This window comes from Molothrus aeneus, chromosome 9 (assembly GCF_037042795.1).
Source record: "Molothrus aeneus isolate 106 chromosome 9, BPBGC_Maene_1.0, whole genome shotgun sequence".
NCBI lineage: Eukaryota > Metazoa > Chordata > Aves > Passeriformes > Icteridae > Molothrus > Molothrus aeneus.
In genome coordinates, this window is record NC_089654.1 from 19,602,629 (window position 1) to 19,626,554 (window position 23,926).

The 23,926-nt window shown below is 38.2% G+C and overlaps 1 protein-coding gene and 1 long non-coding RNA gene across 2 annotated transcripts in view; one reads left to right on the top strand and one right to left on the bottom strand.

The window, feature by feature from the left end:
• LOC136560350 (uncharacterized) overlaps nucleotides 1–23,926 on the top strand; it is a 160,254-nt gene that overhangs the window by 124,710 nt on the left and 11,618 nt on the right. Inside the window, exons 6-7 of the long non-coding RNA XR_010784126.1 lie at nucleotides 13,229–13,283; nucleotides 16,582–16,677. This is a non-coding gene — a long non-coding RNA (uncharacterized lncRNA). The remainder of the gene's footprint in view (nucleotides 1–13,228; nucleotides 13,284–16,581; nucleotides 16,678–23,926) is intronic.
• The window catches only part of COL11A1 (collagen type XI alpha 1 chain), a 125,112-nt gene continuing 121,762 nt past the window's right edge, over nucleotides 20,577–23,926 (bottom strand). Inside the window, exon 67 of the mRNA XM_066556125.1 lies at nucleotides 20,577–22,324. Coding sequence (XP_066412222.1) covers nucleotides 22,178–22,324 — 147 coding nt within the window. The 3' untranslated portion in view covers nucleotides 20,577–22,177. The remainder of the gene's footprint in view (nucleotides 22,325–23,926) is intronic.

Sequence of the window (23,926 nt, forward strand, 5' to 3'; positions counted from 1 at the left end):
GCTGGGTTTGAAAAATTGATTTCTCTGTATTTTATTAAGGTTTCAGATCTCTTTGATGACAGCTTCTTAGATCAGTCAGTCAGACTCCCGTGACTGTCTAAAATAAGATGGCAGCTGGATTATTTTCAGACATAACCAGTGCTGCCAAATATCTTTCAGTGAGTTTGTCACTATTTGCCATACTTTTTATTTCTACTTAAAGAAATGTCACCTTACATACCACCTTAATTTCCTTTTTTGAGTGCTTGGGTATATCCTATATATTTAGAGGTATTCAGCTGCTATGTGAAAATGTAGTACCATCAGCAAAGTCAAATATCTCATTCGTGAATGCACCATTTCTTCCTTAAATCAGAAGGTATCTGGAGTACACATCAGTAAAGATTTTTTATTTGTCAAGAATTAGGATGAGAAAAATCTCCAAGGATAATTAACAATACTGTGTTACAGGTTTAGCTGAAAGAAAAAGAGAAAAAAATGAAACAAAAACCTTTGAAAATTGCCTTAGTGAAGGCAATTCTTTATATATGTCAATACATATCAATTAAAGATTGAATTACATTTTAATTTGTCCTCTTTAGAGCAGTGCTGATTTGAAAATAATTCTGATTTGAGGAGGAGAAAATAAAACCTCAGTGGGTTTTTGTTGCCAAAGCCAGAGAAAATCCTTATTCAGAGAAGTTCTATTACCTGAACTGTCCTTGTGTGCTTTTAGACAGACTCATGCACTGTCATGTTCCCACCTGTCCTGAGACACTGGCATCTGGGAATCTATTTCAATATTTATAACCCTGTTTTCATTCTGCCTGGTTACAAGCAGGGGAAATGCTGTTTCACACCTGTGTGCTGGTAGACCTGACTCCACACAAGCAGCAAGGCGGGTCAGGCAGACATGGGCTGACAGATTTCAAGAGGAATAGCATTCCAAACAGATCTTCAGGAATTATAGGAGCTTTAAAGTGCTGCTGGTGATCTGCACTTTGTGTTCTTGACACTTGGCAATTTCTGGCCTATTATGTTCCTGGAGTCAGGCATTTCCAGCTTACTGCATGAACACTGGCAGCTCTTAATGAGCACTTCCATCAGAATGGCAGCTGCTGCTCAGCACCTGGGGCTCCTCTATTGTCCAGCTGGGTATATTATGGATTTTTGATTCTCCTCTGTGTAACTGTAATTGCTTGAATGATTTCACCTTGCTGGATTTCCCTGACAGAACCCTGTGACATGAGTAAGATTCTAGTCCCTGGCATTATGGTTTCTGAGTTAAGTTTTAAAGCTAAGTTTCAATATCTGATCATACAAGACAGATGATCCACATACTGAATAATGTTAGAAAGAAGGAATTGGTGATGAAAATGAAGTTATTTCATTTCTGTATTATGTTATGTAGCTTTTCATAATCAACACCACAGTGAAAAACATTACAGTATCTTGCTGAGTGATAATGGCAATTCTAGATGTTTCAGCACTTTTGGAAAAGGGAAAATCTAATTTCCTTATTACTAATATGGGAAGTGTCTGAAGGGCATCGACATCAACAGAGAGTGCTATCTCTTTAGATACACAGTGAAAGCAGGATATGGCCCCAGCCCAAGAGAAGGAAAGCAAAGGAGTCAATTCCCCATTTGACAGAGTAAAAAATGTATAGCAAGACAAAGAAATAAACTAGTTTCTTTGGATTTGAGATCTTGGACAGTGTCTCCTTTCCCTTTTTAGGTACTGCCCCTTGTCAAGCTCAGAACTCTCTATTTTGTTGAGATGAATGTCAGTCCTCAAAGTCCTGCATGTACTCCCTCTGGGATCACACATGGATAGAATATCTGCACTGATGGAAAGCCTGCATTTGTGTATTGAGTTGTGTTTCTCACTGAAGTCTATTTCCTGTTGTGCTGTTAAATAGAAATACATTTGATGTGACAAGTCCCAATCCTTGTTGTGTGTAGTCATTAAAGATCCCATTATCTGTTTCCTGAAACCTAAGACATACATTCTACTGTATGAAATCTTCAGTTGGCTTCCCTTATTTTATAATACATTTCTTGTAGGTATAGTAGAGATTGTATGAACTGAAGTGAAAAGAAAAGAAGGTGATTTTTGACCCGTCTTCTTCTAGTGAAAGACTGAAAGGTTATTCCCTAGGAAATGCTGAGGTAATTTGTTACCTTGTTTTATGAATGTGCTGTTAAATAGCTGATATGTTTCCAATGAGAGGTGGCGGCAGTGGTGAAGTTAAATCAATTGCTTTGGTGAAATAATCCCCTGAGCTTGGTAATTGATTGCATTTTACTTTAGGTTTGCACAGTCTTTTGATGTTCCTCAGGACCAAAAGTAATACAGAGTTAGAAGGTTGCTTTTCTTTATTAATGAGGATTTTTTAGCACTGAATCTATCTGAATGCAAAGTAGAAGTTGAGAGAAATGCAGACAAATGAAGATTCCATCTCCTCTCTCTCCCCCTCCCTCTCTTTCTCTCCTTTTCCTTTGTCATTAACAGTGCATTCTCTTGGTTCAGGAAATTGCAAAAATAAAGGAAAGTGAGTGCAGGATGAAGTAATTAACTAGATAAAGACAAATCAAATCAATTATCTCTATTATAGCTCCCTTTTTTGGTGATATTTGGGTTAGATATAGCCAACCCTAAGGACACCATATAATGGAGAAAAAGAATTAATATTATCAGAGTAAAATCAGTACTAAGGAAGGATTAATAAAATCTCTGTATCTACCTTCAGACCTCACCTCTAAGCCAGGATTATTTTAAACATTGCATTCTAGCACTTCTAGATACTCAAGAGCAACAATACCAGATATATTGAGACAATATAGTAGTGGAACCAGTTTTCATTTATCTTTTGACTTTACTAAATTTTGTTTTCTGCAGAAGAATTCAGATGAGTTTCTAGATTTCTTATATAAACATGGCATTTTTCAGACAATCAGAACATAGCAAAGTGCATCTGTTTCCTTTGTTTTGCTTACAAACATGAGACAGCAATGGTAAAACTACTATGTCTTTAATTGACTTGGGCTGCCTAATCAGTAAATCTCTTCCAGATGACTGCTGCTAGTACTTTGTATTGCAGTATTTTAGAATTTAGAAATTACTGGTAAATTTATAAATTCCTCCAAATTCTGCAGTCTACTCAAAGGGCAGATGAGGTAAACATCAACACCATAAAAATAATACATAGGGGCACACACAAGGCCATTGCTTTTATTTGCTGCCCAGCATTTCATATTCTAATGCAGAGTATCAAATTTTCCAGGAAATAAAAATTGTTTTTGCAAGTATTTCCTGGCTGCTTGACATGCAATACACTTCTTTAAAAAATTCTTACTAAACCATTCATATTTGGTGTGTCTGTTAATTAGCATTGCAATTGTAGTCACCACAGCTCTATTCCTCTGCAGAGTTTGCTGCGCTTCAAGAGACAATTGTTAAATAAAAAATGTCAACAAGGTATTATGACAAACCTATCTACAAGAATTCCTTTGCTGATTGTATTAGAACAATTAGAAAAGCTCACATGAGCAGCTCTGCATTGTTTCTTGCCTTATGTACAAGAAGGACTTTACACATTTATATGAAACCCAGAATTGGTAGTGAAGAGCTGTAAGAGAATCACTAGAGACTCAAACTTCAGCAATAAGACCCTCTAAGGTCAGAAACTTCCTTACATTTTGTTTTTAAAAGGAGAACACTCATTAGATACACTTTTCTCACCAGACATCTGAAAGAGGGAATCTAGTATTCCAAATAATTTAAGAGTGGTAGAAATTGAGAGTGTAAATATATCTTTCCTCTTCTTTTGGAGGGGAAAAATATAAATACTAAATAGTTTCTTAATCTCACAAATCCCTATTTTTCTATATAAGAGAAATTTTCAGATCAAATGGAAGTCTCAAGATCAGAACGGGATGATTAGAATTATAAAACCAGACTTAACATCAAGCTTTATTTTAACTTTTGAAATTATGACCCACTACAGAGTGAACAAATTTAAGGTCAAGAGCTTTAAGTGGATCTGGCCACAGTTTCTTCTGAGGATATATTCTGAGGTAGTGACATTTTGTAAATGCCTTTAAGACATGTAAATGACTGTGCCAGCTACAAGATGGTTGATAAATGGTCCCAGATAGGAGGTCTGTAGCACCAGTGAGCAGATCTAACATATGTTGATGAGGTGAGCAGCCAAGTGGAAATTTGGAAGACATGAGTTAAAAATAGGTGAGTAGTGTTGTATGGAGAGAAGGATTTAAAGATAAAGCGGGGAAGGGGGATAAATAGGGAAGGGAAGAGAGAAGATACTAATATTGCTTATAGGCAAGTGAAGCAGATGGTCACTTGTTTCATGTAGGGAATTGATATAGGCACTGAATTCTGAGTCTGGTTAATGTAGGTCTCATTTTTTTTTGTTTTATAGTGAAATCACCATGATTGAAAAATAATTTTCTCTGAGGTTTCAGTCCAAAAATATGGGAAAATCCCCGTGCAAGAAAAATATTGCTACAGATATGATATTGGCTGGTAGAGAAGATGAAACATAAATCTCCAGATTTTAAAATTCTGAACATTTGTAGCATGAGCTAATTCTTCCCCAACTAAAGCTGAGTCTCTTGAAATTGCTGTATCTGAAACTGTAGTGGAATCATGATCTATTTGTTCGTGAAAGAAGTAGAATAATAAGGTGGTTGGGCACGTACTTTTATGAGGAAGTGAGCTGAGTTTCATGCTGGGTGCTCTTTTTAGCTTGTCTACAATAAGATGTTCTCTCAGGATCATAGAATAAAGTATCAGTTTCTTGCCTGTTGGGAATACACTGATCCAAGTTTTAGAGAAGAATTTAATATATTTATTTATATTTATATAAATTTTTACCTGCAGAACAGGCAGCCTATCCAGCCAGTTACAAATCTTGCTAGTGTTAATTGTTGAGTTGAATGCCTGAGTCTAAGCAGTGCTGAACAGGGAAAATGAAAAAAAAAATTTATTACAGTTTGAAGTCTTGAAGGTGAAATTTTTGGAAGGAAAATCTTATATGAAGCAAAGTGTGTTGAAGTGATAGTACTTATCTTTAACAGATTTCTATTGTAGAATTACATGTTTATTTTTGAAATGCAGATGACAGATGATTTGGGTAACTTCAGTAAATACTTCATCTGTCTGCAGACTCTTGCTGTGATAGAGTAAATGTATCTGATTCCTGTTAGGATGACTTGAAAGGAAGAAAAGGTATGGGTTCTTAGCTTTCATCTAGTATGTACAACTCAGTGAAAAACCCTAAATTACAGTGTGGCTTTGAGGAATGTGTATGTTTCCTTATTTGAAGCTTTGCTCTTTTTTGCATTAGGATTTCAATATTTGGTTTTCTGTATTTATTTAACCTTTTAATTAAAATCCTATAATCTCTTTTCTAGGATGATTCTTGGGTAGTTTCAGTAACTGCAGGAGGAGAACTTTTGCTTGGAAAGGTCTTCTGGTACCAGGCCCCCTCCTGAAGTTGTGCTGTTACTAGAGCTTGGTCTAGTAACAGCACAACTGTCCTGGCCTTGTTTTGCTGCATCTCAAACACCTCTGAGGTGCTCTTTCTGGACAACCCGTCCCTGAGCAGCATTACCTTGCTTGGGAAAAAGTGGTTTTTTCTGATTTCTATGTGACTCCCCTTCAACTTGATTTTTTGATTATCGCTTTCATATTAATCTTGAGCTTTTAGAGCAAGAGAAAGCCATTTGCATCTTCCATTTCTGTTCTGTTGTCCTGTTATCAAAACCTGACAAAATCCTTCTGTGGTTTGTTGGGGATTTTTCCATTGAATCTTGCAGTATCATCAGGGAAGAAAAAATGAGTTACTTGTAAGAATTCTATTCTTTTGTACACACCATAAACTTTTTTTAAGGACTAAACAAGCGGAAAAATGAAAAAAAAGAAAAATGAACAGATTTTCAGGCTCCTTAATAAATAAAACCAAACTTTCGTTTCCTTAAACAAAAGGGACATTCCTAGTGAAAACTTACATTTTGGGGTTTTGACTAGTAAGTGCAATAACTGGCTGTCAAAAATAACTTACAAATTTGTCTAAATATCTATTTATAATTTTATAATAAGAGTTGAAAACAGTAATGCAGAAATCCCAGTGTAGTGGATAATCTGGTACCAATGAGCTCTTTGAAATCCTTTTACATCTTCAAAGTGCAGTACATTTCCTGATGCTAATGGCACCTTGTGGCTACAGGATTCTTAGGGGAGCTAATTACTGCTGGCCTAAGGACACGTCCCCAGCATGAGCTGTTCCCAAGGCTTGCTTATGTACTTCAACAAAAAGTCTACCTGCAATGAATGTAAGTCTGTCAGGCCTCTCAATGACTTCAGACACCCAGTCCTTACCTGTCTTCACAACAAGGCAATCTCAGTCACATTTATGACTTTCAAAGGTACCCTGGTTAAAAAAAAAATAATCATTTTTTAGAATCCTGGGTATCTGAAACTTTAATTTAAGAGTATCGTAGGTTTTTTTTACAATTTCTCAATCATTCTATATTCATAAAGAAAATTAGGAGAATCTTCCAGTCAAGACTCTTTTTTTAACACAGAATTAGAACTAAAATGGACTTCAAAAAATGGTGGCAAGCCACTTGTGTGCTTGTTTTGCAGTTAAGTTATAGTCTGTGTCCAGAAGTTTCTGGTTTACATTTTTGTTGAAACTGAGACAAAAGCAAAGAGAATTTTGAGAATAGGTACATTTCAAGGTGGCTGCCTGTATTTTATTTTCTGTTGTTATTGGAGGGTTCCTATTAATAACAAAAAAATTCTTTTTGACAGTTGAAACAGAATGAGAAATAGAGATCTGGATAGTACATCAGTCTAGGCTGTCAAGTTGAGGGTTGATTTAAAGGTCAGTCATACATGTTCTTTTCCACATATCCATAAAATGATGACTATAATGATATATGTGCAATCTAATTTGGGAAGAAAAAAAAAGGGTTTTCAGATATCTAACTATATTCTTATATTAATATATGAAAGTAGATGTTTCCTTTTAATTGATACAGTTTTATACATCAGTGTCCTTGTACTGTTAGTCATCAGAGTCAGGCCCTTTTTGCCTTAAGTGTAAACACTGACAGAATCAGAGCAAGCTGTCCTGCATGAACTTGTTCCTGATTTGGGGAGATTTCAAGGGGTGTGGGATGTCATATTGATGTTTTTCCTCTCTCCTCAGAGAGAAGAATAAGCCAAGATTCTTAGGAGGTACAGCTGCAGTGGCAGTACTGGGGTTAGCTATTGGTAGCACACATTGGTTAGGGAATTTGACAAGGCAGTTACATAGAAATATGCACACTAAAAACACATCAGTTCAACAATTAGCAGTTTAGCAGATTAGGTTTGATTTTTTTTGACCCTGCTGATGGATTGAGGCATTTTGAGTTTGGATAGCATCACTCTTATTCCTCTCCTGATGTAACTGCTCTGCCAGTGAGAGATGAGTGGTTTCTTCTGACCTACCTGCTGCTTCTGCATGTTCACTGAAGTTCACTTTGAGCATCTCATTAACTCCCCTATGGCTAATGTGGAAGATTAAGGTGTACACAAAGGAGTACATAAGTACATATCCATCCTTAATGAAGATGTTTCTTATCCTGCAGACATTTTTACTTTTAATTTCAGCGAAAATGAAACTTGTAAGGGTTTCTGAAACACATCTGCATCTGATCTGACCTCAGCAGGTCATATGCTGCTGCACAGTGACAAACCACTTTGCTTCTAAAAAACCATTCGACTTGTTAGCTGTGCACAGCCCCCATGAGTTCATTTCGTACAAGAGCTGGGGAGCAAACCTGAGATGCTGCTAAAAGTTGATTCTTTAGTGAAGTGAGTCAAATTAACATATTCCCTTGAGTGTGTATTTTAAAACTTACTAAGATTAGTACTGTAAAAGGCAAAACCATCCTCTCCCATCCATACACTTTGGCCTCAGGAGTCACATTTCTTTTTCTACCAAACATGGGAGGCCAAGGACTCATAGTAAAAGACTGTTATGTTAAAAGTAGTGCTGGAAATGGAGACAAAATTAACATAGAGACTTTGTACAGCTGTGTAGGAATAGTCGTGTCTGGAATCCTGAATCCTTCATGATCAGCACAAGCTGATTCAGAGGATAAAACCAGCAGCAGGTACTTATATGAGATAGTGTCTTCAAGGAAAGTTAAGCACAGTAGTTAGAGATTGTAGCTGTGCTTCACATGGTATTTAAAGAGTCTTGCATCTTTCTAAGAACTCAGTATCTAAGAACTCAGTATGAACATCTGCTAGATATTCAAAAGTGATTCAGATCAGGTCTCTAAGGAGGAAAAGTAGCAAGGGTTTGTAAATAGGATCAGATCCTACAATAATAACTGAACATCAGTGCCAGCACTAATGAGAAAACCAGAAGGTGTTAAAATGAGCTAGAAAGCTTTTAGGCCTATTAGTCTCTGCCAAATGAACTTTTGAGCTTTAATAGACAGGCTTTTAGGATGCTCATGCAGTTAACTCTCTATGTTTTATAATGCTTATCTAGTCTGTAAAAGGTAATAATTTCACTGAAATACAGCTTTGGTAAAAATATTTGCTATTTCCTCATTGCTTAACAATTCTGATTTCTTCTGATTTTCAATCCCATTATAAGAATTACAAGTGAAGGAGGACTCCTATACAGCTGCTTCAGGAATTGTGTATCTGCAATGGCACATTTGTTTTCCATCTGAGTGTCTGCTTAAATTGCATTTCATCCCTCATTTATATTTCTCATCTACCTAGTAACCTTGAGCACACTGATGCAGTTTCTCTTGCTATCATCCACATGACTCTTTGTGACTTCATTTGACATTATATTAAGGTAAACCACAGTCTTGTTAATAGCAATAAACACCAAGATGGTTCAGTGCTCCTTTGAATGAAGACAAATGAAGGTAGGGAAATGCAATGATTATGTACACTGTGAAGAAAAAGGGCTGTCTTAATGGACTAAAATCAACTTATGTGGATATAATGACTTGACTAACACACAGCTGAGATTAACTTGACTGATTCAGCCAGTGGCTTGCTTAAGGTATCTTATTATTGTCATATTACTAAGGTCTAAATCATAATGGGTTCCCTGAGTCTGATACCTCTGGTAGCACTCATGCCTGTAAAACCTAAATTTTACTCCTGGGTATGTACTTAGTCTAATTTATTTCACTACCTAATGCTTATTGCAGGGAATATATTTAGCCATAACATTTGTTTTTGGAGTTTTTGAAATAAAAACCCCCTCAGCTACCAGAATGTCCCATGGAAACAGATGGTACAAAGAGAGTGGCCAGTTCAGAGAATTTTAAATGAAACTGGCTTTGAAATCATACTAAGCTTTTCTCTATTCTAATATTTATGCATTGCTTGAACTATCAGCTGCTAGATAGCACAATGTATTTCCAGTTGTGATAGGCATTCATACAAACAGTATATTATACATGCAGGGAAAACACATGATAAAGATTTTATAATGGTTAATGGAGCTCTAGAACTCAACGTGATGGTACAGCATGTCTGCAAAAAAGGTTGGTTTTCCAGAACTTGCTAAGACATTTAAATTGGTAGGAATACTGGTAGAAAATAAACTTTAATATTTGAGAGATGGTTGAAATAAAAATATTTTAAATCCCATGCAGGATTAAAAAAATAAAAGAGTTGGGAATTCTCCTTTTTCAATCTTTATTTTGTACTTCTGTTTTCAACATACAAAAACATCACTGTCTTTCAAATTCCAACAGGGTTTATTTATTATTATATAATTACTTCATCGTGTCTTGTAGTAAGTAACATTGCTGTTAATAGATCTATGTATATAAATGGACAATTTTTTTCCAGAATCTTTAATTAAAAGTTTTGTTAGGGTGAAGTGTAAATGTAGCAAGGTTGTCTATTCTGTATGGCAAGGACTTTCTATCCCTGATGTCTTGGCAAACCATTTTGGTTGGCTGGCTAATTTTGATTCAGTATCAGCATGCAGAAGGTACTGAGGTGGGAAGGCAATGCCCTAAGGCAACTTGGGCTTGGGGTGACTTGTAGCCAGTCCCTTACTGCAGTGGTGCAGCTGATGTGTACAGTCAAAGCAATGGCTGCTACACCTGGCCTGTGCTGACTTTTGATACTGTCCACTGAGACCTTCTCATGTGCAAACCATGGAAACTCGAACTCCAGGTAAGTGCCATGGCGTTACATTCAGAGTCTTAGTGGTAAAGTAAGTAACAGTACTTCAAACTTTGCTAAGTATTCCCCTGTTCCTGACTCCAAGCAAGCAGCTGCTTTACTCAGAGAATAAATATCAGAGACCATAATTATGAATGCTGCCTTGTTGTTTACACTTGGAATGACTTTTCCCCCACTACCATAGTCTTTGAATTTGTATTCTCCTTAGACTGCTTTCAGGTTCTAAATAAAACAGGTAAAGGGAGGGTCTGCCAGCTGATTCTCCTGTGATGCACAGTACTCTTTGCTGTGCTGAACATGTCTGAAATGCTGACCTACTGGTTTGCAGCTTACTTTCTTTTTAGCAGACTTCCCCAAAATCTTATGTCAATAATGAGAGAACAACACAGTAAATAAGTAGGTACTTGACTGGAAAGTGCAGCTACTGACCTGCCTGCTAGGGATGATTTTACATTTCCCATTTCCCAGCATGCATCCGTTTTGAAAGTTATTGAGGGGAATTTGGACTTCCAGGCCACTGCAGTATAATCACTGAGCAGTTATTTGCTGGAGGCAATCACCATTATTATGGTCCTTACTCCACATCTTTTGAAGGCACTGAAGGATTGATATTGATTTTTGAGTAGCATTTATAAGGGGCCTGTGCACTTGAGAGTAACTGGACCATATCATTAGACTACCTAGGGGATTTTCCATCAACTATATTTCTAAAGGTAACACTAGTAGAAGAACTCTGAACCTCTGAATCAGAAGATGGATGTATAATAGATCTTAGTATTTTAAAGGAAAGAACTTCAAGAAAACAGCTGCTAAAAGACTGTTTAAGTTATGGATCACAAGCTAACTCTTGATTTATGAAGGCAGCATAGTAACAGTTTTCTAATTAATTGATCTGATTGTTCTCAAGAGTGTTAGAGTCAGTGATTAGGAAAACCTATTTCTTGTCATCAAAACAAAGGGAACCCTGAGAAAAATGAGACTGTAACAGGTGCTTGGCCACACTCATTGCATCAGTGGCAGCTGATAATGTAGTGTGTGATTCCCAGCCAATGGACTAACCCACCCAACCTCCTCCTGTGGCATGGTCCCTCCTCTGCTCTATCAGTACTTTAGGTATTCCCAACTCTGCTCTGAAGCTCCCTGGCTCTGACAACACTGAGCACTCAGGGGCAGTGGCTACAGGTGCAATGTGACCCCAGTGCATGAGCAAAGCTGCAGCTGGGGCTGCCAGTGTGACTCTGCCCCCTGTGTAGTCTGAGATACACTGGTTTGTCTTGGGCTTTAGATTAACACATCTGAATGAGTTGCAGAAATCCTGGAATTTTGTAACAGGGTTTTAGGGCCAGGTCAGATTAAGATAACTGAGATTTAGGTGAGATTACAGTAAATTTCACTTCTAGTTAGCTGAGCCCAGATAGCACCTCAGCTAGAGAGTCTGTCACTATTTCTTAAGGAAAAAAAGAGATTTCACACCCAAGTTACAAATAAAATTATTACAGCTTAACTTCCACACAATGACTAAAGTTTATTCACTGCAAGGAGCAAGAATTAAATAAAAAAATCAAATTGATTTTTCTAAATTTCTCTTTTTAAAAAATTAGGCACACAACTTGTCTTTTGCCTTTGATTAGTTTTAATCTCAGGTTCTCATGCAACCTAATTTACTGTTGCCATAAATAGAATCCCAACAGAAAAGCTATTTTTTTAAAAAAGAAAGTACATATTCCCAGAGTTTTACACTCAGAATCAAGCAAAAACACGAGGAAATTAGTCTTCAGCTTTCAGATTTTTCTTTCTTACTACAGTCTGGTAGTTATCTTGGCCACCATCTTAGTTAATAAATTTACCCATGTATCAGTTCTGCATTACTGTAATTGCTACTAACAAAATGAATAACTTGTCCAAATTAGTGACATTTTTTTAAGAAGTAAGGAATATGAACTTGAGAAAGCCACCACATTTTTATGTTTATTAGACTAAATATGCCCTTTTAAAGTACACAGAGTTTTCCCAGCAGTTTGGCTTTAAGAAGTCAGAAGGCTTTTGAAGATATTTGCTTAAACCACAAAACTTTGCATGCTTTTCCCTTGTAAATAAAGGATAATGTAATGCAGAAGAATCTTATTTAAACTTTGCATACAAATATGCATGAATGCCAATTGGATTCAATTTTCCTGACTTAATTTGAATTAACTGATGGGTCTTTTGACACAAGCTGTACTAATTGTTGCTTATTTGGGTGCACTATATCAGTGAGCATGGCAATCAAAAGCTCAGCCAGATGTTCATATTTTCTTTGATTGCCCACAGCCCTAGGTTTGAAGAAAAGTCAATCAGCAAAATTATTATTCTTAGCATCTGTCAAGGTACTGATCACATTACCATAATGGCTGTCAGAAAAGCAGAGTGGCTCTGATTCCCTTTCACTTAACCTGGTATCAGCCCTCAGCTCTCTGCAGTCCTGGTGTGATACCATCACAAAACATGGAAGTTCTGTGAAATTAGACCAAGGGTATTTATAAGTGGTTGAGTTCACCACAGTAAAGAGTGAATATATTTTAATGTTTATATAAACTTAGATTTGTGTAAGTAACTTCTATTAAAGTATATTTTGTGTGTTTTATACTAGCACGTATTTACAATGTTGTATTGACTAAAGGAATATTTCTGTCCAAACTTCATATAAAAGCTTTTAAGAAGTTGAAAAACTAAATGTATTACAACTATGTACAGGAAGTCTGACCATACTGAAAAAGTTTATTTTGATTTGCTTTAAAACTTTTGGACACCTGTAAAATTCATCATCTATATTTACAGCTCAAGCAATTTTTTTTTCATTTCATTACTATTTTCATGAAAGCATTAGAGTAAAACAATTTTTGTGGGTATGGTTTTTTCCAAGTGTTCTAAAAGCATCTGCCAGAGAGAGAATTTGCATTTATTTTCAGATGGGATACAAATCAAGGCTGTCTTAACCTTTCTCTCCCTTCATCCCTAGGTATTTAAAATGTGTCTTTGCCTTTCCTGCATAACTGGATCCTAGCTCATTAAAGGTAAGACCTTTTTTTGCAATCCCCTTAGGAGCAGTGCCTAGCAAGGGAAACTGCATGGTTTGCACCTTTGTTAATTTAAGAATTTACCATTGCCTGGAGTTCTGCCTGCCCAGGAGTGTCTTAACTTGCAATCCCCACGTGCCTGCCTGGCAGCTGAGTATTTTGAGCAGGACTTGTAATTTCATTTGTTTCTAAGGGATACCTTCTGCCCAAGACAGTTCATGGCTAAGGAGAACCAAGGGAAGAGAGCCCAGCCTAAAGCACAACTGATAATTTGATGCTTGTCTCTGTAAGACTGGTGCAGGCCTCTCACTTTGTTGTACATGTTGCATAGAAACATCCTAAAGCTGTGACTGTAGTGGACTCCTTGCCATGTCCCTTAAAAGGTGATGGACTGTGGAGAAGGGAATTCTTTATTTTCAACTGTTTATCTTAAAATTCTGCTGAAACGTCCTTCATATTTCACCAAGTGCAAAAGCAGACCTGTGGACATTAACAACACTCTGTGCTGCTTCTCCCTATTGAGCAGTGAAATTTTTGTTCCTCTTTTACAGTATTTAATGTGTGTGACATCAAAAAGATGAATTTAACCTGACAGAGGAAGATAATAGGGGAAAGATTCTGAAAATATTATTATGGGTGATAAGCTCCAGCAGCAATTAATTCAGGAAGGAGTTTACTGAAGGAAGCTTCCAGGCTCAACCACTAAACCCTTAATGTGGCTTAGCTCTCAATCAAAGCTTTCAGAGAAAGAGATTGCATGAAAGAGGAGCTATCGTATCTGCCACAAAGCTGCTTAATATGACTCATGTCTCAACAGAAGTGTTTCCAGCATAATAACTTTAGATAGTGCTTCAAAACCAATGACACACATCCCTAGCTCATTTATAGAGCTGTTTAAATATTGCCTTTGCATGCCTGCTGTTCAAATGTTTACAGCAACTCAGGTTTTGCAGCCCATTCTACCACAGAAACACCTGGGTAAAGAAAACAAACCCTTTGTGTTCCTTCACTCTGAAAAGGTCTCACAGCTCAGGTTGCAGACATCAGACTCTGGAGAGAGTGACCCCAGAGTGGTGCTAACTCAAGGGAAGTGTTTTGCCTGACAGGGAGAAAGGTCAGAGTGTCATTGCCCTGTGAGCACCATGGGCAGGGAGCACATGCACAGGTTCAGAGGAGGAGAGGGCAACCTCTGTATTTGGTGGGGTGGGGTTTTTTACCTTAATTATGCCTTTGAAGAGGTAACAACTGAATGTGAATTTACCTCTTTCACATGCATAAAACTCTGTGGGTGTGGGAGTGGTACATTTTGAATATGATGCTTTTAGGAGAAATGAAAATTGAGGGGAAGAAAATTTCTGAGAAAAAGATAACATTGTGTTTCATCTAGGGGTAAGTGGAGGTGTGTGTCTTTTGACACACACATGGGCTCAAAGTCACCTCGTCGGCTTTGGAACCAGAGCACAGCCCCCCTCAGGCTGGGCCCACAGGCCCTGGGTGGTCACCTGGGGGCTGCCCCTGGGAGTGCCAAACCCAGGGCTCTTCAGGGAGTTTTGGTCAGAACAAACATCTAAAAACGTCCTTAAAGCCTCCTGTTAAAGAAGGGCTTTTGAGTATTTCCTGGAGTACTATCTGCAAGAATCACCCTGAGTGCAGTTTTGGGTGCGACAATAGAAGAAAGATTTAAACCTATTGGAGAGCTACCAAGACAGTGAAGGGCCTTGAGGGGAAGCCATATCGGGAGCAGCTAAGGTCCCTTGGCTTGGTAAGTGTGGAGGAGACACAGGTGAGACCTCAGGGCAGTCCACAACTTCCTCACAGGCAGAAACGGAGGGGCGGGCACTGATCTCTCTCTCTCTCTCTCTGGTGACCACTAGTGGGACTCAGGTAACTCATGTGGAGCTGAGAAGAGGCTCAGGTTGGATATTAGGCAAAGGCAAAGGTTTTTCCTCCAGAGGGTGTTTGGGCACTGGAACAGGCTCCCCAAGGTCACAGCACCAAGCCTGGCAGAGTTCAAGAAGTGCTTGGACAATGCTCTCAGGAAGATGGTGTGACTCTTGGTGATGGCCTGCTGGACTTCGATGATCCTTGTGATGGACAGAGCTGGACTTCAGTGATCCTTGTGGGTCCTTCTGAACTCAGGATACCCCATGGTTTTATGATCTCTCTGCTGCAGTTGGTCATCTTCCTCTGTAACTCTCCTTTGTCACACACACATGGTTCACAGGCCCTGGGCTTCATCCTTTTCTGGTTTTTGCTGTGTTTTTACAGCCCTGACCTCTGTGTGTAGGAGTCACCCTACATTTATTTACAGAGATCTGGAGGCACACATCAAACTCTGTCTTCCTTCATTGTGTTTAAACAGAAAAGGGCAGAATACTATCTGGCTATCAAAAATATTCTAGTGTTGCAAAACAGCCCTTAAGTACTTTGTGGTTTTGCTTCTTCTGAGTTATGTGTCTGATTAAAGTTAAATGTATCATTTCATACACCATCACAGCTGAGTTACGCTTGGGTAACGTGCATCCAAATTTGCTGTATATCTATACGATGTATTTATTGTTCTGCATGTTAAGAGGGTATTAACTTACTGTACTTGCAGATGTTTCAGCCCTTAGTTAGCTTTTAAATTTGTGATTTTGCTTTCATCTTAGTTTTATAGTAGATAATTCTAACCTTCTCATTAAGTTTAATGAGTAACCACATTGGCTCACTGCTGTTTCTACATGGTACACTTGTGCATACAGTCATCAGAAAGATTATGCAAAACATGAGAAATGAATGCACACATGCAAAACTGCATAATGCATTGAAATAATCAAGAATCATTTAATCAGGAACATTCTCAGGTATCCTCAGTTCATGCAAACTGTCCATTTAAATTTTTTTATTACTTTATCAGGAATATTTTCATGGGAAGATGTGATGCTAGTTCAAATGTGGTTCCTCAAAATATTGTGGCTTTGGTTTGAGGTCAATGTATTCAGAAAATGAAATAGGTCAATTTTAAAGTGCAGAGAGAGGTTTCAAAGGGTCAGCAGTATGAGCTGATCTCCCCATTGTCTTTATCTGACTTTCCTTTCAGAGACAGCCCTCAGTGCTGCCTGGTCTCTATGTTTCTCTGTGGTAGGAAAAGGACACAGAAATTGCTTGTTCCTAATCTGAGTGGTCCAGACAGGCTTTATGAGTCTAGCAGTATGTTAGTGTGGGTGTATTTTGATTTCTGAGCCTGCTCACCCTCCCCCATCACCCATTCTCTCTTCATCTTAAAAGTTAAACATCTCATCTCCCTTTCCAGATCTCCTGTGCTTTCCAGTGCCCCAGCAAAATGTGGCTGCTCCACAAGAGCAGAGATCCTGCAGAGGAGGCAGTGTCAGGAGTGTCTGGGAGAGAGGTGAGTGTGGGAAGGGAGGGGAGGGAGAGTGAGGCACAGGGATGTGGCTGCAGGCAGTGCTCCAGGTGTTTCCCACACAGCCTTGCAATCTTGGCTGCTCTTCAGGTGTGTTTTTTATAAACCAGTTTTGCTGCTGCCTCCTAACTATGGGGCCAGTGCACCCTGCCTTTGCATTGACTGTGAGAAACAGACCTGAGCCCTGCAGTTCCAGAAATCACATGGGATGCTCCCAGACTGCCCATAAGGATTTCTCACCCTCCTGCCCTATGTTGAGGGAAGCAAGTTCTCCTATCATTCTTTTCCCATGTATTTCCCCCCTGCTTTCTGATTTCCTCTTTTCTCCCCTGCTACATTTTTCTCCTTTCTGTGATACATTGAGAACTATTTTATTGTGCCTTTCCCTTCTAGAAGTGTCTTTATTCCACTGTTAGTATTGTACTCAGCTCTTGTACTCAGCTCCCAGCACATGGGAAAACAATCTTGGTGAGGGTACCAATGGACTTCCTCCTATCAATCAAATACTTTCAATGAGTTTGGACAGAAACATTTCATTATTTCAAATGGAAACATCACAATTAAAAAAGGAGGAGAAGGAAGGTGAAATGTTCTTTGTTCTTTTCAGAATTTGGAGTGCTGTGGAAAGCTTTCACAAATTAAAATTCCATTTTTGGCTCTTTCTGACAGTAAACAGCTTTGATCTTAATATCTGTGCACTGAAAAACTCTGCAGGCTTGGAGCAAAGTGGGTATTTCTAAAATCCTTCTGAGGAATGACAAAGGGATAAGTGATCCCCATACATCCAAATCAGAAAGTTACTGAATAGCAAATGTTAGGAAGATTATCTTTTAATGCATTTTCCAGAACCTGAGCCCTGACATTGTGCTATGTTATTTTGTGAGCTGATTTGGGCACCAGGACCACAAAGCACAGCTACTTTCTCACCTGAGCTGCCATTGAAATGATATTGTAACAAAAAAGAGGCCCAGGCTCAAGAGACTGTAAGGATAGGATATAAAACCTTACCCTTTTTTTTCCAGTTAATATTTGACAGAAAAAAGCTTTTATGTCTATAAAAACAACTTCATTCTAAATCTTTCCACCTCTCATTCCAATTAATATACTTTCCTACTGTAATGAGGAGGTCCTGCTCTAGAAGTCAAGCAGCTCCATGATATACCCTGGCTGACTTTTGTGGGCTTTCTGAGTAACATTCTCAATAAACTAATAAAGAAGAAATCAGTATTTCCATTTCAGAAACAGCAATTATAGTGTAATGTTTTTATTTTGATAGTCACATCCTGAGTCTCCTCATTTAGTTAACATTTTTAATTTAAAAACTCAGCTTTATGGCTCTGCTGTAGCTATGTTTACTTTTTACTTGTGCTGGGGAACTTCAGAGCTTTCAGGCTGGGCCTCTGAGACCATGATTCACTGGCCTTGCACTGCTGCAGCCCACAGGGGCTAAGGCCATATGCAAGATCTCTGGCTGTGAAATAATTCAGGTGAGAGGGGAGCTGAGTGTGAGGCTGCTGTGCTCATTCATTATTATTAACATGACCTTGGGGGGCAGCCTTGTCCCAGTCCTGTGAACCCAGAAAGGTTCTTTTAATTAACCATTGAAAACACAACAGAAGATCCAGTTTAGAGAACTTCTGGGGCTAGAAGAGAATTAATTTGGTTTCTGTCCAGCATCTTATTGGATGGACTGAATTTTTAATTTTCATCCACATTTTAATCACATTGCAAGCTGGAGTTCTTTCATGCTTCAGCAAGATTTAGCTACGTTGCCTTTTTGATGTTAAAAAACCCAATTTCTTAGATTATAATAGGGAGTGGAGGAGGCACTTAGATCCCAGTCCCACTGCTGAGTTTTTAACAATTCTTGTCTGTCTTAGTGAAATTAGGTGTGTTTTGATGGAGATCACCTTTTCCCCCCTTGAGATATTGGAAACAAAGTCAAGGTCTGCCAAAGCTCCCTGGACAACCTAGACAAAACATGTCCATTGTGGGCTTTGGCTGCATCCTCTCTCATTAGAACAGAGCCTTCATTCAAAGAGCTGAGAAAAAAACAAGGCCAATTTTGGCTAGAGCAGAGCGTTGGAATATCTGTAAGCTTGCAGCCTTCCTCACTGTATTAATCTTTAATGTTTTTATTGAAAACAAAATGTATAAATAGCTTTAGAGCAATCTACTCCTTGGCAATAATCTTGGCATTGCTTTTCACTGAACTAACAATGAGCCTCTGATAATTTATGTGCTTTCAAAAGGAACACAAATAAGACACGTTTCCAGGTAAACATAATAGACATGACATTTAATATCCTGTCTTTGTAATTTTCTTTTTTTTTTTGGTGCATCTACAATAGAAGATGTTCTTTCACAGAAAAAATGAGTGTGTTTGCAATAGAAAACCAGTGGCTATTAAGGCTTCTCCTTCCAGCCATTAGCATGTGAAGAATAATTTTATAATTAACAAAGCTGTTCCCAAGGGGAGGAATCTTAAGGAGCTCACTGTCCTTATTTTTTGAAGCTTTGTAGCTTTTTGTGTCACTAGGTGACTGTTGATGTTAGCCATAATGGCTCTCACATGGACTGGAAAAAAAGATCTTCATTGCATTTTATGAAGTTTTCCAAGAGATGTGCCAGTCATGGTGAGTTGATACTGCCCTGTCCTGGGTGAGAGAGAGGCAAAGAAACTCATGCACACAGGGCAGTTTCTGCCACTCTAGTCATAGCTTGTCATTTAAATCTCTCTTGTATGTCTGTGTAATTCTGGACAGAACTTTGCCTCGGTCCAGAGTATATTTTGGGCTTGGTTTGCCATGTGCTGAGTTACTCCATTTCCATGCAACACGACCACAATCTGTGTTTGACAGCAGATTGCAAAAGAGAATGGACAAAGAGAAGTTAGATAACAAGCAATGGTGAGATCCTTTGATGACAAGGATAAATAGTAAGTGGTTAAGGCCTAAAGAAATGTTAAATAATAAACCAGATGGGTCCTTGCTGCAAAGAGTAGAAGAGTCAAGTTCATTTCCTCCTTTATGATGTTGCTGACACAAACCTTGGCAAGACGCTTGGACTAATTCTGGAGAAGATCTGGTTTCATTTGGCTGCTTGAATACATCATTGCATTCTTAGAAACAACATTCTGCTGCAGACTAATTCTGACTCTGCCAAGCCACAACCATCTTTATTTTTTACCCTGAAGCAGTCAAACAGGGAGGTTCTTCTAGATAGGCTTGAACAGGTCAGCTCCTAACTTAGCCCAGCCCCCTTGAGCAGGAAAAAGTGGCTGCTTCTCTGCCAAACTTATTGCAGCTGCCCTCACATCTTACTTAGACATAGCCAGAGCTCATGAAGAACGGGTAGCAGATGAAAAAGAGAGAAAGTTCTTTGGAGAAGGGGGCAAATCTCATGTCATTGGACCCATCGCTGGTTCTGGTTCCAGTCTAAAACAAAGTGCTGGACATTTTGTGTTCCACTACTTTCCAAGTCTTGGTCTCATTCTTGTCTTCCATTTCCTATTAATAAATAGGGTCATTTGCCTACCCAATGAAGTCCTATAAGCACAAGACTGAGGAATGGACAGTCACTGTAGGTTGTGAGTGGCTGGGGAAGGACTATCAGGCTCCTGTCTTGTGTTTGATGGTATTATCTGGACTGCTGGAGCTATAAATCCATACCAACCATGTGTGAACTTATCCCTGCTGCCTACTGCCAATGGCCAGATCAGCACCTTCTCTGTTAGCACTTCTCTTCCCAGTGCTGTTGCCCAGTGCTTGCCCGGACATGTAGTAACATTCCGTTTTTTTCAAGCCTGGATGGTCTGGAAGAAGAATAAAGTTAAAGTAATGACAGTGGGTGCATTTTGGACATTGAAACAAGAGAATGACCAATCCAGATAAACAAGACTTGATTTTATTAATAAAATTTGTATTTCCCTCTTTGAGGTGACAGTTACAAACTTTGGTTCAAAAATAAAAGAAAATATGAACAGCAAGAAGTTGACTTTTGGAATCTCACTTTTACATGTTTAAACGTGCATAAGAAAATACCAGTTGGAAACGAGCCAGCAGAAACTAGTACTATTTAATTTAACAATTTATAAGAAATAGAAACAAACATTTCTTTTCAAGTCTTACATATATTATGAAAAATAATTACAAAAGGATTTGTGTTGTAAAGCTAAAATGTAATTTCTACTTCCAACTACCTGAATAAAATGTTCAGAGGGAAGGCCAAACCATCATGTTTTTTGGTGAACTTTGAACAGTGAATTGTAAGAGTTTGGGTCAAAGACAGCTCTTTAGGAAGCAGTCCCTCCTGTGTTGCTTAGCAACTGTGTAGAATCACATGACCTAGACATATTGCATCCCTGGCCTTCAGGTGGAGTAACAGGAAGAAAAATAATTCATATTAATGGGACAGGCAAATATTGTATAGACTATTCTGTGAAACCTTTAGTATCCAGTTTAGGAAGCAAACATCCATCATTGCTTACACAAACATCTAAGTAAACACTGCAAAAATCCATAAATAACTGTTTCAAATCCCGTTTTTATACTTATGTAGCCCAAATAAGCAAAATGGAAACAAATCCAGCTGAGATAAAAAAAAAAAAAGGAAAGCTATATGACTAATTTATTTCACAGATTTTAAACAGTTCTCTAACACAGAAGTTTGTTTTTTTCTTATATGTTTTCCCCACCCAAAAATATAAACTTGTTTATTTTAGGTATATACAGTTATCTTATGAAATTATGGAATTAGAATAGAAAATAAAAAGTCTGAGGTATAGCACCATGGAACATAGCACCTTTGAAAGTGCTTTCATTTCATCATCTAAATTCATTGTCACAGAGTGATATCAGCAGAAAGGAGTTGTTTGAATGTGCTGCTCAAGCTCTTCCAGTTTTGACACCTTAATTTTACTGGCGACTTCAAATAACAAAGCTCTTCAACAACAATATATACAAAGGGATTTTATTATTAATCAGAAATGGAATTGGCTTCACTGGCAATTACAGTTTTATTTTTTTCAGAATACATACACAGTATTGACAACGTAGTTTGTAATTGTAAAATAAGAGCCAGATGCAATTCAGAGACACATGCAAGTTTTGGAAGTGGACAGAGAAATCACAGTATAGTACTGTACATAGAATAATTACAGTTTATATTAAACACTCTCTAAACACCTCTTTGTTGTAATGGAAGGAGCACCATTGTCGTTGGTTTTTTTACAGCACCAGAGGAATCCAAAGGGGGTGTTCCTGAAGTGAGCCCTATGTTGTCTGTCTGTGCCACAGCATCTTTGCAAAATAAGTTTAAGTCATGTGATTCTGGCCCTACAAGGGCAACGATTACTTTCTAGATAAGACATACATACACAGCAAGACATTTTCTATGCCATCCTTACTCAAAACTTGCATGTGGCATGAAGTGGGTTGGTAGCACCAAAGTGCAACATTTGTGTTGATCTGATTTTGTCTTAAGCTTAACCAAGGAAGCAGACAGGACCGACCTCAAATCCAAACTTCTGGTTCTGATCACCAAAGTCATTGATCATCACATCAACTATGGGCACTTGGTCTATTTTGGGAGTGTTGATTTCCAGCACCGTCTTTGCGTAGCCCTTTCTTGACTGTTAAAAAAGAGAAGAAGAAAACCCAAACTGTTATACCTCTGAGCATTTAACATGCTGTAGATCTTCATATTTTATCTCTAAAGGGTAGAATTTTGAAATGATTGCCCTGACATGCACCAGATATTGCAAACCCTAATTCTTGAATTTTCTTATGATTTAATTCTAAAAATGTGACATGTAATGCTTTGATTTTAGTTGGAGGATGAACCATAGGTTTTTTTACTTACTAAAGTAGGCCTACAAAAGAAAAATAATTTAAGATATTCCATGTTTTTTAGAGAATTCTATAGTTCATGTCTATACTATGTAATAAACAATAACATTGTCACAGCAGTACACATTTCCTGTGGAAAAAGTCACAAATTAGTTCTGAAAAGATCCACTTCTAAGAAGAAATACTGTAACTGGCTCGCAAACTATTACAGCAACTAAGAAGAAAGTAATATTCTGACAGGACTGCCAACTGCTGCACTTAGAAGCCAGCTTTGAAGGCACACCCTTGCTGCCTGGAGAAGGCTCTCTAGCTCCTGTGAGCATCACTCAGCCAGCCATCACATCACCTATCAGCACTGCACTTCCTTTAGATGGTCTCTTATATCTGCTGAGACCCCTTTCAGCTACACCAGGGTCTTGGAGTTCAGAGGAGCATCCAAGCTGACAGACCTGAGTGTTCTCAGTTTAGTGACAGCTGCAACTTTCAGCTCTCTCTGGAGCTCTACATTTACCCTCTGTGGATAACAAAAGTGAAATGGAAATACAAGGCACACAGAAAGGCTGACATGGATCAGTTGTGTATTAGAGTCCCACTGGTGAGGGGAGGTGCTTTGCACCTCCTGAGCTGCATCTCTGCCTCAGGTGTATATCCTGGCACTTTCGGGTCTCTAATTCTGTATCTCTGACTGCTCAGAAACTGCCTTCAGAATGCTCCCATATCAAACCCCAAAATAATTAATGAGGCTTCAACTGTCCCTTGTTCTTTTGATGCCTTTGTTTCAAAGGGTTCAATAGAGACTGTTCTATTTCTGAGAAGTGGTAACAGTTGCTATGCCCACAGAGACCCTGAAAGAGGAGTGCTCAGGGAGCTGATGTATGCTTGGACACCTCTGGGGATTTTTAGCTTAAAGGAGGATTCTGAAAAGTAAGAGCCACAAACTTCACCTGGCTTTGAATACAGAAAATAAGAAAAGGAAACATAAAGTCACATATCAAACTGTGAAATTAATTCACTATGTTTGGGTACATACATAGGATTTATGTGATACATGTTTTTGCTGTATTCAATAACTATTCTATTTGTGTATACCTTGATTTTTAGTACCAGTATATTCTGCTTATATGCTGCCTACTCTCATTATCTTTTTTGCTTCTGTTCTTTCCTTACACTGTGCTCATACACAGTAGCAGATAGTCTGCTTTCAGCACAGTGGTGTTGACAGCCTGCATCCATTCCAGGTTTGTTCAATTTCTTGGCTTGTGGTTATATCTTTTTTGGTACATAGGTGAAAATTGAATATGGCACTTGTGTACTATGGTTAAAAATCTACTAAAAATCAGTATATGACAAGTGAAGTGTTTACAAAGCTTGTCTCAGAAGAAAGC